General features: G+C 44.8%; 1 protein-coding gene across 1 annotated transcript in view; it reads left to right on the top strand.

Moving 5' to 3' along the window:
- LOC126481106 (uncharacterized) overlaps positions 1-13,999 on the top strand; it is an 82,678-nt gene extending 68,679 nt beyond the window's left edge. Inside the window, exon 4 of the mRNA XM_050104625.1 lies at positions 13,518-13,999. Coding sequence (XP_049960582.1) covers positions 13,518-13,755 — 238 coding nt within the window. The 3' untranslated portion in view covers positions 13,756-13,999. The remainder of the gene's footprint in view (positions 1-13,517) is intronic.
- Positions 14,000-14,602: the final 603 nt, after the last annotated feature.

The raw sequence follows: 14,602 nt of genomic DNA, 5'->3' as shown, positions 1-14,602 counted from the left end.
ATTTCAAAACTACAGACATAGACAATGATTTAGACTCTTAACACCTAGCCCAATAAAATATACAATCTATGAAATTGAATTGGGAACATAGAATTCAGGATATAGCTACTGCAAAGAAGTGGATTTGTTGTCAGGCAAATTGGTGCTAGCATTGCAGATGATGCAAATGAGGTGATCCAACATTTGTTAGGAAGTCAAAAGGGCTTAAAATTTCCTGGTGTTGCATCACACTGTCTTCAAGATACAAAGCAAGGCTGGACAGAAGATTATACCAGAGATGCTTAAGGAAGACAGAATGACAGAAGGGGGCGAGTTCTAAAGAGCAGTCACACAACAATACAAAGATCTGTTTTCTCATACAAGAATAAAAAAAGGGGGGTTTATGTCAAGCACCAAATGGCAACAGATGTATGGGACTTACCATACAAACTTGCCACAAACAAGATTTGATCACCCACTGTAATTATCAGCATTTCAATCCGATGGTATGGTGCCAAACTGGGAGACGTCGGTGCAATACCTACTGAGAACACTGTTGCTGGATGATGTGATACAAAAGACAGAGCACCACTAGTATCTCCGTTCTGAATTACTAGAGAAGCATGTGAATAATAGAATTGTGATTCCATTTGCCCAGGAAGAAGTAAAGTAGCAATGCTGAAGTTAAAAGAGAAGAAATCACCTGTGCCAGACAGAGTTATGGTGAAAGTGTTGCATCATCTAGAAGAGCAAATTTTTCCATACCCAACAGTGTTACTTAATGATTGTCTTTTGCAGGGGCAGGTGCCCAGAATCTGGAAAAACTTGAATATCATTACACTAAAAAAGAGCGATGATAAAGACCCAAAAAAGAAAGAAATTGAAATCTTGCAGACTAATTTGTTTGGTGAATGCTCTACAAAGTACAGGGAAAGCTTCTGTGCCACAGCATGAGGGATCACAGACAGGTAATTGGCATGGTCTCCCTGCAGTATGATTTCAAAAAAGGGAAATACACCAGCAGTGTGGTAAATCACACAATATGTATTGTGAACTCCTCAGACGATCAATATGGTATAGGCATAATGATTGACATAGTTGCGGCATTTTATAATTTGTAGTGGCCTCCTCTGTTTAAAAGAATCAGGCAGACGAACTGCTCCAGTTGTCTCTGCAACAGGGGGACTGTTGCACAGACAGGTATGTGAAACTAAATACCATTGAAAGAAAATATGAAAACCATCACCAAAGTGGCCCCCAGGGCTCTGTTTGTAGTCCAGTGTTATGAGATTTTGGCATAGAGCTATTACTGAATCAGCTACATAAGAATGCAACAAACACTAGGCACTGCATTGCCTATGCAGATGGTTTGCTACTAATAATATCTGCCACCACAAGGGCTAAATTGGGGGAAAATAAGTAGTGAAGTTCTTGAAACACTTATCAATTGATGTGTAGAAAATAAATTAATGATAACTGTTGTGACTTGGCAAGACAGCCAAGACACTACGAGGTGAAGCCGAAAGGCACGCGTTTAAGCTCACGCAGGCTGGCGTGAGGTCTGGAACAGGACACGGAAATGAACTAGCAAAAACAGGACGTAGCTGTGGAATACTTAACTTTAATCCATAATTGGTGAACATCAGTCTGACAGTACATGCATCACAAGATAAATAGCAAATGATAATGGCGCCTTGCTAGGTCGTAGCAAATGACGTAGCTGAAGGCTATACTAACTATCGTCTCGGCAAATGAGAGCGTAATTTGTCAGTGAACCATCGCTAGCAAAGTCGGCTGTACAACTGGGGCGAGTGCTAGGAAGTCTCTCTAGACATGCCGTGTGGCGGTGCTCGGTCTGCAATCACTGATAGTGGCGACACGTGGGTCCGACGTTTACTAACGGACCGCGGCCGATTTAAAGGCTACCACCTAGCAAGTGTGGTGTCTGGTGGTGACACCACAATAACAGCACACAAAACAATTTACATGTTACTAAAAAGAACATTACCAAGATCAAGAAACCCCACAGTCAGAATGAAGGACCAGTCTATTAAGAGAAAGAAAGTATGTATGTACCTTGGTATAAATATCAACAAAAATCAAAACTTTCATGCACATTTAGAAATTGTTTGTAAGAGAGGTGTTTAAATCCTGAACAAAATTGCAACAATTGGCCAGAGTTGCCTATAAGTACAATAAGAACATATGACAATGCAGTCTTAATCACTGTTGTGGGTTATGGTTTGGGTGTATGAGCTCTTAGAGCCAGAAAGGTAAAGACAGCATAGGCTCTTCAGTGAGCAAATTGATGTGTACTCCTGTACATGACCGGTGTGTGTAGGTCATGACCAACTGAGGCACTGCTAGAGTACTAGGATTACTACCACTCCTAGCAGTAAGGAAGAGACATTAACAATACTGACCCAAGAAGGGTGAATATGCCAAGGTAGAGCAGACACTAGCCACAGGAGCCACATCAAATAAGGAAATAAAGGCATACATTGATGGACATGGCGAGAAATCTAGGACAGAGCTGAAACAGGCAAGAGAACTTCCTGACATAAAAGAAAGATCAAGACTGCCGTACTTCCTTTCTACCAAGGAAGCTATGCACTATCTGTCAGAACACCCAAGGCTGCTTGTGAATGTGTAGCAATCAGCACCTGGACCATATCATCTGGGAGTGTGCTACTAGGTAAGACTTCACAGATCAAAATAGGCACATTTTTGGCAATTCATCAGTCTATAACATGGTAAGGAATGAGGAACTTTTGCATAATCTGAACATGGTGACAGCCAAACTGCAACCCTATGTGGCTGAGAGACAACCGAGAAGGGCAGAACATCCATCCACAACAACTTTTCAGAGCCAGGCGGGAAATGAGCCTTGGGGATAACCAGGAACAGTATCCCAAGATCCTGATAGCAATCTTTCAATCTCTTTACCCTGGATGGCCTGGCAACACAGCCACAAGGAATTCTGAATTGTGCCTCAGCAACCCAGGAGCCAATTGTACAGAGAAATGAGGAGATCCAGGTTTGTTCTGTTACCAAGTACAGCAGTGTAATGTGGTGTAGTGCTGTACAATTTAGTCTAGAATTATAAATTACAAAATTTGTGACTAGCAATGTCGTAGTATGTACCTTCTGTATTCCAGATTAATTAGTTTATCTGTACACTAGATGGCCAAAGGGTAGTACACAGATTGTGAAAATTATGTATTTCATGTTAACACCATAATGCTTATTTATAAAGGGTGACACAAGGGAGACGGACGGTTTTTAATGAAATAATGCTCAGCCAACTTTAAAATTAATGCATGTTTATTTACACAAAATCAAAGCTCATTATTTGCCATTTTAGTTAACAAAGTTATTTGTGAAAAATAATGTCATCAAGGTGATGTCTATCATTTCGAATGCAGGACTCAAGTCTCTTCTCAAAATCCTCCATCACACGGACTCTGCAGGGATGGCAGTGATTTCTTGAATGATTGCATTCTTCAACTCATCCAAATTTCGTGGTTTGTGGTTATAGACACAGTTCTTAAGGTACTCTCACACTGACAAGTCTGGAGACCTGGGACGCCAAGGAACATTGCCAAAATGTGAGATAATCCGGCCAAGAATCATACGTCTAAGAACTGTCATTGGAGTATTTGTGGTGTGCGATGTTGCCCCATCCTGCTGGAACCAAACGCATTTTAAAGGGCTTCGTCATCTTCTTAGTTCTGGTTTCAAGAATGTTTCAAGCATACGAATGTAACGAACTGAATTAACAGTAACTGTGGCCCCGTTCTCTTCAAAAAAATAAGGTTCAATAATTCCAACAGAGCCAAGAGCACACCAGACTGTTACTTTTTCTGAGTGTAGAGGATGCTGGTAGATAAGGTGTGGATGCTCTGGAGCCCAGTAATGTGGGTTTTGCTTAATCACGGTCCCGTTTAAATGAAAATGAGCTTCATCGCTCATCAATAAAATTTCATTTTCATTCGATCCCAAAATCACTTGCATTCTGTAAGCGAAGTCTTCTCGTACAGCAAAATCAGTTCCTTAAGTTGTTGGACAATGAGCATTTTGTAGGGATGGAATTTTAATTCTTTATGCAAAATTCGCCTAACTGATTCACGATTGATTCGTAACTCACTAGCATGACGTCTAGCTGACCATCCTGGGCTTCTGACTGCCGCTTGCCTTACCCATTCAACATTTTCTGGTGTCATTACTCTGCATCTCGGGCCAGGATGCTTCTTATCCAGTATGTTTTCAGTTGATCCGAAGTTTTCCACCTATCTGAGGATTGTGTTACGGCTCGGAACAGCTCTGTGTCGACCGACATTAAACTACGCACGAAACAATCGCTGCATAGGAATAATAGACTCACCACTTTTCATGAAACTGTCATAGACAAACACTCGACGTTGCAAGTCCCACTGCTCCATAGTGACTGAGTAAATGAAATGGCGTCTTGTGTAGATCAAAACTATCCCCGCCATGATCACCTCCCACCACTCTGTACTGCGCAGTTGAAAACTGTCCATCTCCTGTGTGTCACCCTGTACTTACTCACATGAAATCGCATTAAAATATTTTGTTATTTTCATATGTACTAATTCATGTGCAACATTTTGTGTGTTCATGTATCTAGGTAACATACTAAAAGAAAATAGCAAATAAATAAATAAATCTTCATCCCGCAGGTCAACTATAATTGCCCGCAGTCGACTACCTTGAATATAATTGTTGTGATGGTTGATATCTGATGCTGTAGTAGTCATCAAAAAGTAATCTTCTTTTTCTGGAGTAGTGCACCATGTGCCTAGGGCATCCACATTAGAAGCATACCAGCATGTAGTCCTCTGTCCTCCAGAAGCCTGTTCTTCTCTGGGTAGTTGTACCTGGAAGAGAAGTTAATTGTATCTGCGGCAGCCAGATGCTGGGTCGTTGTTTCACAACTGTCGCATAAGTCTCAATTGGCCAACTACATTCTTCTTGGCATGTTCAGCTGGTGGTGGAGATTGGTGCTGAAAACCAATACACCACTTCTTCAAAATTCTCAATTACCTTCTGATGTGTAGAGTCGGCATTCATGCCTGCTGTCTCATGCTTACTCAGTCTGACAGCTCTGGCTGCCATAAAATGCTATATTTCTTCTCTTACAGCGAGTTGTATGAGAGATATAAGGTCTCGGTTGTCTTCCACAAATACCCTACAGACCTCTATCATCCTACTTTTTTTTCTGTTGCATTTCCTCAAAGTAGGCTTGCAGTTCATAAGATGATTCTTTGGCTTTCAGCAAGTTCAGCTTATGTCAAAGCTCCTCCTTCCATAACGTGTTCTATACTGACGTATTACCTAATGTTTTAACAGCCAAAAGTGGAATGGTTTCATTCAAAAATTGCACAGAGGGTGTTGGCACAGTATCATCAAATTTCCACAAAGAGTTGGCACCACTCGAGGAATACCTCTTTTATTGTGATAGACATCCTTTACCAGAAGAGATTGGAACATTTCTTCTTCTTCTTCTTCATCTTCTTCTTCTGCCTTTCACAGATTAAGCCTATCGACCCATTCTGGCTTCAGTTCTGGAACGTGTCTTCTGCAGTTCATTACATGAAATGTGAGATTTTGTCAGTGTCTGTCATATGTAGATTGTTAGTGTGGCACAGAGCTAAAACCTTCTGTATGTAGGACTTTGTCATTTCCCCATGATGTTGGGACTTTTTCTACAATTTTTCTGTCACGAAACTGACATTCTGCTGACTGTTGCCAAAATTTTTCTTCGGTTTGGCCTGGAAGTCATCCAAGCTTCTGAGTTCTCAAACCACTGCTGGGCTGTGCCATCCAGGCAAAGGTACACACTTGCCAAACACATCATGTTATCATAGAATGAAGGCTTTCATGACCGGATGACATAGCTACTGGTAAACCTTTTGGGATGTGAGGTCATGGTCCAAGAAACTCTTCTGGTCCTGACATTTTGTCCAGGACTGCACTGGGTGAAATGTCAGGAACAGAAGAGTTTCTTGGACCCTGACCTCACATCTCAAAATGCTTACCAGCAGCTACATCATGTTATCCCACTGTTGTAGTTTGTGGCACCGTCAAATCCTTTCAGCCATTTCATTGGGTCCTAACCAGCCTCTCCAGCAGACACTGATGGATGCCTGATGTGCAACTGACGTACTGCTCTCCCCAGGGGGCCCACAGTCTTTTTGAGGGTATGTGTGTGGTGCACACGGGTCCCCGAGCTATTGCAGCCTCCTTTCCTTTCCTTTCCTTTCCTTTCCTTTCCAGGCTGCATTACCATCCCTGTTCCTCTCCCTCCCTATCCTTGCTCCTTTGTCCCTGCCCCCTCCTTTCCCTCTTTGTGGACTTCTTTATGTCATCCTGGCTTTGTTTTGGTGTGTGCTATTGTTTAGTTTGCTGTTTCCATCTCCTTTTCAGCGTTTTTGGTCCCCTTGGGGTTTGACCTCCATTTCCAAAATTTTCCGTTCACTGTGAGCCATTTGGAGATGAACTCCCTACCTTGCTTCCATGGCGCAGGTTCCTCTCCCCCCTTTCCCTTTGTACCCTGGCCCCCCTCCTGCTAGGTCGCCAGCACGGTAGCCAGTCCGTGTGGTGGGGCTGTTAAGTACTCACTAGGCTGAGCCCCCTGAAACCACAGGGATCACACTACTAGTAACTGAACTGTTAGTGCCTCGTGTATGCCCAGGACTCGATGCTCATCGTTTTGGGGCACCAGAACTCCTGGCAATGGCTGCCGTGCCAGACGGCCCTTGCTGTGGCTGGATGGCACCCATGGTGCGAGCCCCTGACTGGAGTGGATGGTACCAGGGCAGACGCCTTGCGCATGAAGCGACAAAAGCTTCACCGTTCTGGCCATTCTGTGGCCGTCTCTAAGAGTGGTAGCAGACGTGACACTCCTTCTCCTGATCCTTCGGCTTTCCCCTCCCTGGCCACCCCATGGGAGGAGGGTCAAGCTCGCCGGCTTGGGTTGAAACCTTTCCCTTGATACCTGGTTTGTACCCGATCGGATGATGGTAGTTTTGCCACGACCAAGACTTTGTTTTTTTGTGGAGACGATTGAAGATAAGTATGGCAAAGTTGAATTGATGAGTAAAATGCAGTCCAGTGCTTTGCTCATCAAGACATCGTGTGCTACCCAATCTGGTGCCCTGCATGCTTGTGACTGTCTCGTGACATCCCAGTCTCCGTCATGCCCCACCAATCTTTGAACTCAGTACAGGGCATTATTTTCCACCGAGATCTTCTTCTACAAATTGACGAGGAGCTCCGTGTTAACCTCCGTGTGCAGCGAGGCCCTCCAAACAATCGCATTTCTATGGGTGCCTTTATCCTGGCCTTTGAGGGGGATGTCCTCCCAGAGAAGTTCAAGGTAATGGTGTACTGGTGTGATGTAAAACCTTATATTCCACCACCGATGAGGTGCTTTTAAATGCTTACGGTTTGGACATATGTCTTCCCACTGCACCACTGATCCCCTCTGTGGTGACTGTGGGTACCCCGTCCATGAGGGGAGTGTCTATGCCCCCCCCCCCTCCCCGCCAATATGTGTAAATTGTAATGAACAGCATTCTTCACGCTTGCCTACAGGCCCGGTGTTTCTGAAAGAAGGAAGGATTCAAGAGTATAAAACATTAGATCATCTCACCTACACTGAGGCTCATCAAAAATTTGACCGGCTCCATCCCGTGTCTATGACTTCTACTTTGCTTCAATTACATCCATTCCCTCTCCTACCCCTGCCTCTTCCCAGCCCTGCCCCCTTCACCCCATGCCTTCTGCCTCCTCCTCCTCCTCCTCCTCCCCCTCTCTCCCACTCCCCCTCAGTACCCATACCCACCCCTTCGGGTGCTGCTCCCCCTCCCCTGCCGGAGAAGTGCTCCCCTCCTTCGGCGGCCGCTGGTACTGGAGCTCCCTCCCGGGACTCTCTTCCTGGCACCCTCCTGAAAGGCGATCTATTGCTCCACATCGGCAGTGTGATCCACGACTGGTGGGTGCCAAGATTGCCCTCGCTGATTTCTACCCTTCTCTTCCTTCCCAAGAGAAGCTGCAGAAGTGCAGGAACAAGGGCAAGGCCACTCTGGTACCCCCTGAGGTGCAGCCTTCCCCTCCTACAGTCAATGAACCCACAGAGTCTGACCCAACCTATATGGATATTACCCCATCCTTATTGGTGACGGATAGCTACTCGGTGGCGTGACCGACTCCAATCCATTCGCTTACACTTTGGATATTTGTGTCACCTTCCAAAGTTTCAGCCCCTTCTTTCCTTCTACTCTGTCACTTGTATTGCACTCAATTCTTACTCACCTGCCCTTCGTGGGTTCCGTGCTTTCTGTCGGAACCGAATTGGCCCCTTGGGGGCTTCTGGTGGTGTGTGCACCTCGGTCCGCAAGGACATTGTTAGTAAATAGGTTCTCCTCCATACCACTTTGGAAGTCATTGCTGTCAGGGTCCATCTGGCCACTCCTATCACAACTTGTAATCTCTACCTCCCACCTGACAGGCCACCCACATCCCATATCCTCACCACCCTTCTTCAAGAACTCCCATTATTAGGGGTCTTTAAAGCCCACAACCCTCTTTGGGGTAGTCATATGACTACTGCCCTGGGCAGGGCAGTTGAAGCTGTTCTGGCAGGGCTTGACCTCTGTTTACCAAACACAGGTGCTCCCACACACTTTAGTGTGGCACACAGCACTTTCTCAACCATTGACCTCTCCATCTGCAGTCCCGGCCTTCTTCCCTCCATTCAGTGGGGCATCCACAATGTCTTGCGTGACAGCGACCATTACCTGATTGTTTTGACCTTCCTTCAGTGTCTCTCCCTCTGTCACCCTCCTAGGTGGGCCATATCTAAGGCTGATTGGGTTGCCTTCTCCTCTGCTTCCATCCCCTCTGTACTGCCACACAACATTGTCGATGAATCTACTCAGACTTTGACTGCTGCTACCCTTTCAGCAGCTGTTTCAGCAATCCCTTCTTCTTCAGGTTCCCCCCGCTGGAAGATGGTCCCTTGGTGGACTCCAGAAATTGCTGCAGCCATAAAAGACCGCCGCCATGTTCTTCAACACTTCAAGCAGCACACTTCTACTGCTCTTCTCCTAGTTTTCAAATGACTCCACACTTGGGCCTGCTACCTAATCAGATTTCAGAAACGGATTTGCTGGGAGCGATATGTAGCTGCCATTGGACCTCACACCCCCTCTTCGCTAGTCTGGGTGAAACTCAGGCGAATTTTTGGACACCGTCCTCCCACCAGGGTTGCAGGAATTTCTGTGCATGGTGTTGTCCTTAGCAATCTGGACTTTGTAGCAGAAAATTTCGCTCAAGCTTCGGCACTGGCTCAGTGTCCTCTCACGTTCCTTCTCCTGAAAGAGCGTTCAGAACGATTGCCTTCGTCTTTTGTTTCTCACTGCTTGGAGCCATATAATTCCCCATTCAGCAAGTGGGAATTTTCCAGTGTCCTCGCCCTTTGTCCTGACATGACTCCTGGACCGGATCAGATACATAACCAAATGCTCCAACACTTATCGGTGGCTGGCCACCATTGTATAATGACCCTTATCATGAACCCGCTCTACTGTGCAGGAAAAGTTATCTCCATAAAGACACCGTTACGGTGTGGCTAATGGCTGTATAGTACTTTAGTAGACCTGGCCATGATGTCTCCTTTGTTGATGCTGCCAAGTCTGCGTTGTCCACGTGGCTTCTCGTTGTCTAGGCGATGATTCCTTTGCTGCTCGGGGTCCAAGAAAAGGTGCGGGTTTTTTAATTATCACTGGACTATCGAAAAATGATGCAGTATTCCACAGTTTCTTTGTATCAAAAACACATTTATTGCCAAAACTAAATACACAACTACACTCAACAGCAGCCAACACTCAAGTAGCCGAAAACCCGTTGTAGACCAAAGATCACAGTCATAAGCTACAAAGAACATACAATTCAAATATTGATTATTGATCGCAACACCTAACTTAGTATTATCTTAAGCAAAAGCTTTTTTAACACGACTTTAGTGTATAATATAACAAAATGATGTCTATTTGTCACTTCCATTACACCCTCTTCAACCATCTTTGGAGTGAGGGAGTCTTTCCTACCCAGTGGCAGGAAAGCATTGTTCCGGTGTTGAAGTCAGGGAAATCGCCTCTTTGGTTGGATAGCTACCGTCCAGTTAGCCTTACTAATACCCTCTGCAAGCTCCTTGAACACATGGTGAGTCAGTGGCTGTTTTGGATCCTTGAATCCTGCGACCTTTTGTCATCGACTCAAAGTGGTTTTCGCTGGTCTACCTGGAGTCTGCTATCCGGTCGGCTTTTGCCCATCGGCAACACCTCCTTGTAGTCTTCTTTGATCTGCATAAAGCCTATGACACCACCTGGCACCACCAAATCCTCACCACTCTTCATGAATGGGGCCTTCGTGGCAATCTGTCCGGTTTTATCCGTAATTTCCTTTCTTGTTGCTCTTTTCGGGTCCAAGTTGGCTCCTCCTACAGCTCTCCCCATCGGCAAGAAAATGGAGTTCCGCAGGGTTCCATGCTGAGTGCCCCTCTCTTTCTCATAGCCATTAATGGTCTGGTGACAGCTGTTGGGCCGACAGCGTCGTCCTCTTTGTATGCTGACAATTTTTGTATCTACCTCACCTCCTCCGTAATGGGTGCTGCAGAATGCCGTCTACAGGGGGAAATCTGTCGGGCGCACTCATGGGCTCTCTCCCATGGCTTTCAGTTTTCGGCTGCCAAGATGTGTGTCGTGCATTTCTGCTGTTGCCATCCAGTCCATCCCCATCTAGAACTGTTCGTTGATGGCCAGTCCCTCAAGGTGGTGGACATCCATCGCTTCTTGGGTCTGGTCTTCGATGCCCAGTTGACATGGCTCTCTCATCTTTGCCACCTGAAGAGGACATGCTGGTTCCATCTCAATGTTCTTACTTGTCTGTGCAATGCCTCATGGGGTGCAGACTGCTCTGTTCTCCTGTGACTGTATCAAGTGTTGGTCCAGTCTCGTTTAGGCTATGGAAGTCCTGTCTATGGTTCTGCATCACCTTTGACACTGCAGATACTAGACCCCATCCACCACTGTGAGGTCTGACTTGTGACTGGTGCCTTCCGGACTAGCCCCGCTCTTAGCCTTCTCGCAGAGGTAGGGATTCCACCACTGCGAGTTTTGCACCAGCAACAGCTGATATCCACATTTGCTGCACTCCAAAGCACCCTAATTATGGTCTCCTTTATCCAGACATGGAGATCACCCTGCCGCAGCGGCAGCCACAATGTGGGCTTACCATGGCTGTCCGCATTCAGTCGCTTTTTTCTGAGCTCCATCAATTGCCTTTACCACCTCTCTTCTCTGGTCACGCACGTACCCCTCCATGGTGTATCTCTTGGCCGCAGCTCTGTCTTGATCTCTCAATCGATTCAAAGGATTCTGTCCCTCCGATGGCTCTTTTCCACGAGTTCTCCTGTCTCAGTTCTTTTCAGGGTTCAGAAGTGATCTATACTGATGGCTCCAAGGTTGCTGGCTGCACTGGTTTTGCTTACACCTATGCGCAATGCACGGAACTTTGTTCCTTGCCAGATGGCTGTAGTGTTTTTACTGCAGAATTGGTAGCCATCTTGCGTGCACTAGACCATATCTGCCCCTGCTCAGGGCTATCCTTCACTATCTGTAGTGACTCATTGAGCGGTTTGCACGCTATCGGCCAGTGCTTCCCTCGCCACCCATTGGTCATCGCTGTCCAGGACTCTCTTTCTCTCCTCGCTCAACTTGGATGCTCAGTGGTTTTCATTTGGATCCAAGGCCATGTTGGGATTCCTGCCAATGAACTTGCCAATTAATTGGCTAAATTAGCTACTACCAGGCAATCTCTTGCTATTGGTATTCCGGAAATAGACCTTCGCTTGATATTACGTCGTCAGGTTTTGGACCTTTGCGATGCAGAATGGATCACTCTTTCTTCGTTGATCAAGCTCAGGGCAATTAAGGGTTCTACAACTCCATGGCTGTCCTCCTTATGGGCTTCTCGTAAGGCCTCTGTCGTCCTATGCTGGCTCCACATCGGCTATACTTTTTTGACTCACATTTATTTCCTCCAACTTAAGGACCCCCCTCTCTGTCGTTGTGGATCGATGTTGACTGTGGCTCACATCTTATTGGACTGCCCCAGCTTAGCCACCCTACGATGGGCTTTTAGCTTTCCAGACTCGCTGCCCCTGGTGTTGGCTGACAATGCCTCAGCAGCAGATCTCGTTTTAAGTTTTATTCGTGATGGGCTTTTTATCACTTTATTTAAGGTAGGGACCTTCCACCTTATCGGTGAGCGGAGGGGATGGCAGGCCCTCTTGCTCCCCCCTTCGCCCTGACTGGATTGGTGGTACACCCTGGGCTTGGTGGTACACCCTGGACCTTTGCCTTCCCACTCCTTTCCTTATAGGGTCTGTTATGTCTTGAGCGTCTCTCTTGTCTCCTGTGCTTCTTCCTTCCTGCCCTTGTCATTAATCACTTTATTTCCCTCACCTCTTCTTCCGCCCTTTTCCTTCCTTCCCTGTCATTAGTTTATCATTTCATGGACTTTGTAGTTCCCTCTCCTAAAGTGAGATTTTATTGGTTTCAGTTAATCTGAGGTCAGAGGGACTGATGACTGCATAGTTTGGTCCCTTCTCCAACCAATCTACCTGATGTACTGCTGTCTTGGAATCCATTGGTCTCCTGAACATACAGACAGTGGGAACAATGTACTCCTTGTATTCAGATTCCTGCCCATGAAGGCAATGTCTTTTACATCACCTAATTGGAGACACAGTGATTTAGATGTTATGTAGCAATAGTGCATCATAACCACAATGAAGTCCAAATTCGAAAGCAAGGATCGTCAATGAAGTACAACACTTAGCACAGAAAGTATGTTTATTGCAAACACCAACGTACAGCCAAAACAGCAGTGAACTCCTGGATGGAGAGCATAGCTATTTATACAAGCATCTAAATTTCCAGCATACACAAACATTACAAATATATAAATTTTGAGATCCTACACAACTATTAAACATAAATAACAAATAATTGTGAGTGGTCGGGTTTGAACTGGCAACCTGCAGTACACCAGCCATCAGTTGTAACTGCTACGCCACACAGAATGCAGCATGCATGCCTCATGGCAATATCATATGTTCCATAAAGTCCAAACATGCAAATACAGTAAAGTATTGTGTTATTTACTGAACCTTCAAATTGTTTACCTATGGTAGTTTGTGTAATTGTGGTTAGGGAAAATATAAAAATTAGTGTGATGATGATTAATCATTTCAAACATGAGCTTAACATTAAACTCAATGACTTGACATGTGGTTGGTTTGCAATTAAAGAGTATTCAGGTGACCTAATAGGTTCTGGTTCATATTCTGAATCTTCATTTAAAAATGTCGAGATTTGTTGAAAAATGATCCCACTGTATAATGAGAGCACCATCTCTACTTTGACGTACAGTGATTATTGTTTTTACAGATACAAGCCAACAGGTGTGCCAGATTGTACCATCCATGCACATACTGTGAATGGAACTGCGTGTGCTGTACCTCGGATGCTTATAGCTATAATCGAAACGCATCAACAACATGATGGGACTGTCATCATTCCAGAGCCTTTGCAGCCATTCATGAGGGGCAGTACTTGCATTGGGAAACAAGATTTAATACCTGCCATGCAGTTTATCAGGAAAAGGGAACTGACTGAGAAAGGCTGAAAGAGAGATCTAAAGTCACTCTGCTTCAAATGTTTTCATTAATATTCCAAAGATACATTCAAAAATTATATCTTAGAAGCTTTTATTGAATATTGTAGTGAGCATTTTATTGTTTGCAAGATAAGTTAAATCACAGAAGTACAAGGCTTCTCACGCTGGAAGTATATAGCCTATTAATCTTCAGCAGAACTTAAGTTATGTTCAGTGCATATTTCTGAGATATTAAAAATATTTTTGTGATGGAGCAGCGTGGGTCATACAGTAAATTTGAAGTACCTCCATATGTTTGCTGCAATAATGTTCACTCTTCCTAATTATTCATGAAGCCAGAAAGTGGTAACCATAAGGAAGCAGACCTGATGGGAGAGGATATGTGGACCACCTGCTGACTTTTCATTTCTTGCACAATAAGTGTTTGTTCTTACATTTGTAAATTGGTGGTATAGTTTTAAATTGGATGCACTATTCATTCCTTTGTGAAGAGATATTCAAGGATGTAAAACATGCCAGGGAAGGTAAATACACAGCACATATTTACAAAAAAAACTAATATGCTAATGTTCCTTTCATAGACCTGAGTGAGCGTGTCCTCTTGGATATGAAAATAAGTAAAAATAATATACATTTTTTTTCCATTTACATATTAATTAAAAAGCTTACCACTATCATTTAAATGCATTTCCTGCCAGTTGTGCAACCGGAAATGAATTTTACTCTATCACAGGTCTAGTAATACAAGGGCCTGTGCCAAGCCCTGTCTCACCAGAAACTAAGTCCCACTACCTTAACAGCTTCTTTAAGCAGTTGTGCCACTTAACCAAACAAGTCTTTAACTGTGATGACCAGT

This window comes from Schistocerca serialis, chromosome 5 (genome assembly GCF_023864345.2).
Source record: "Schistocerca serialis cubense isolate TAMUIC-IGC-003099 chromosome 5, iqSchSeri2.2, whole genome shotgun sequence".
NCBI lineage: Eukaryota > Metazoa > Arthropoda > Insecta > Orthoptera > Acrididae > Schistocerca > Schistocerca serialis.
This window is presented reverse-complemented; position numbering and strand designations above follow the sequence as displayed.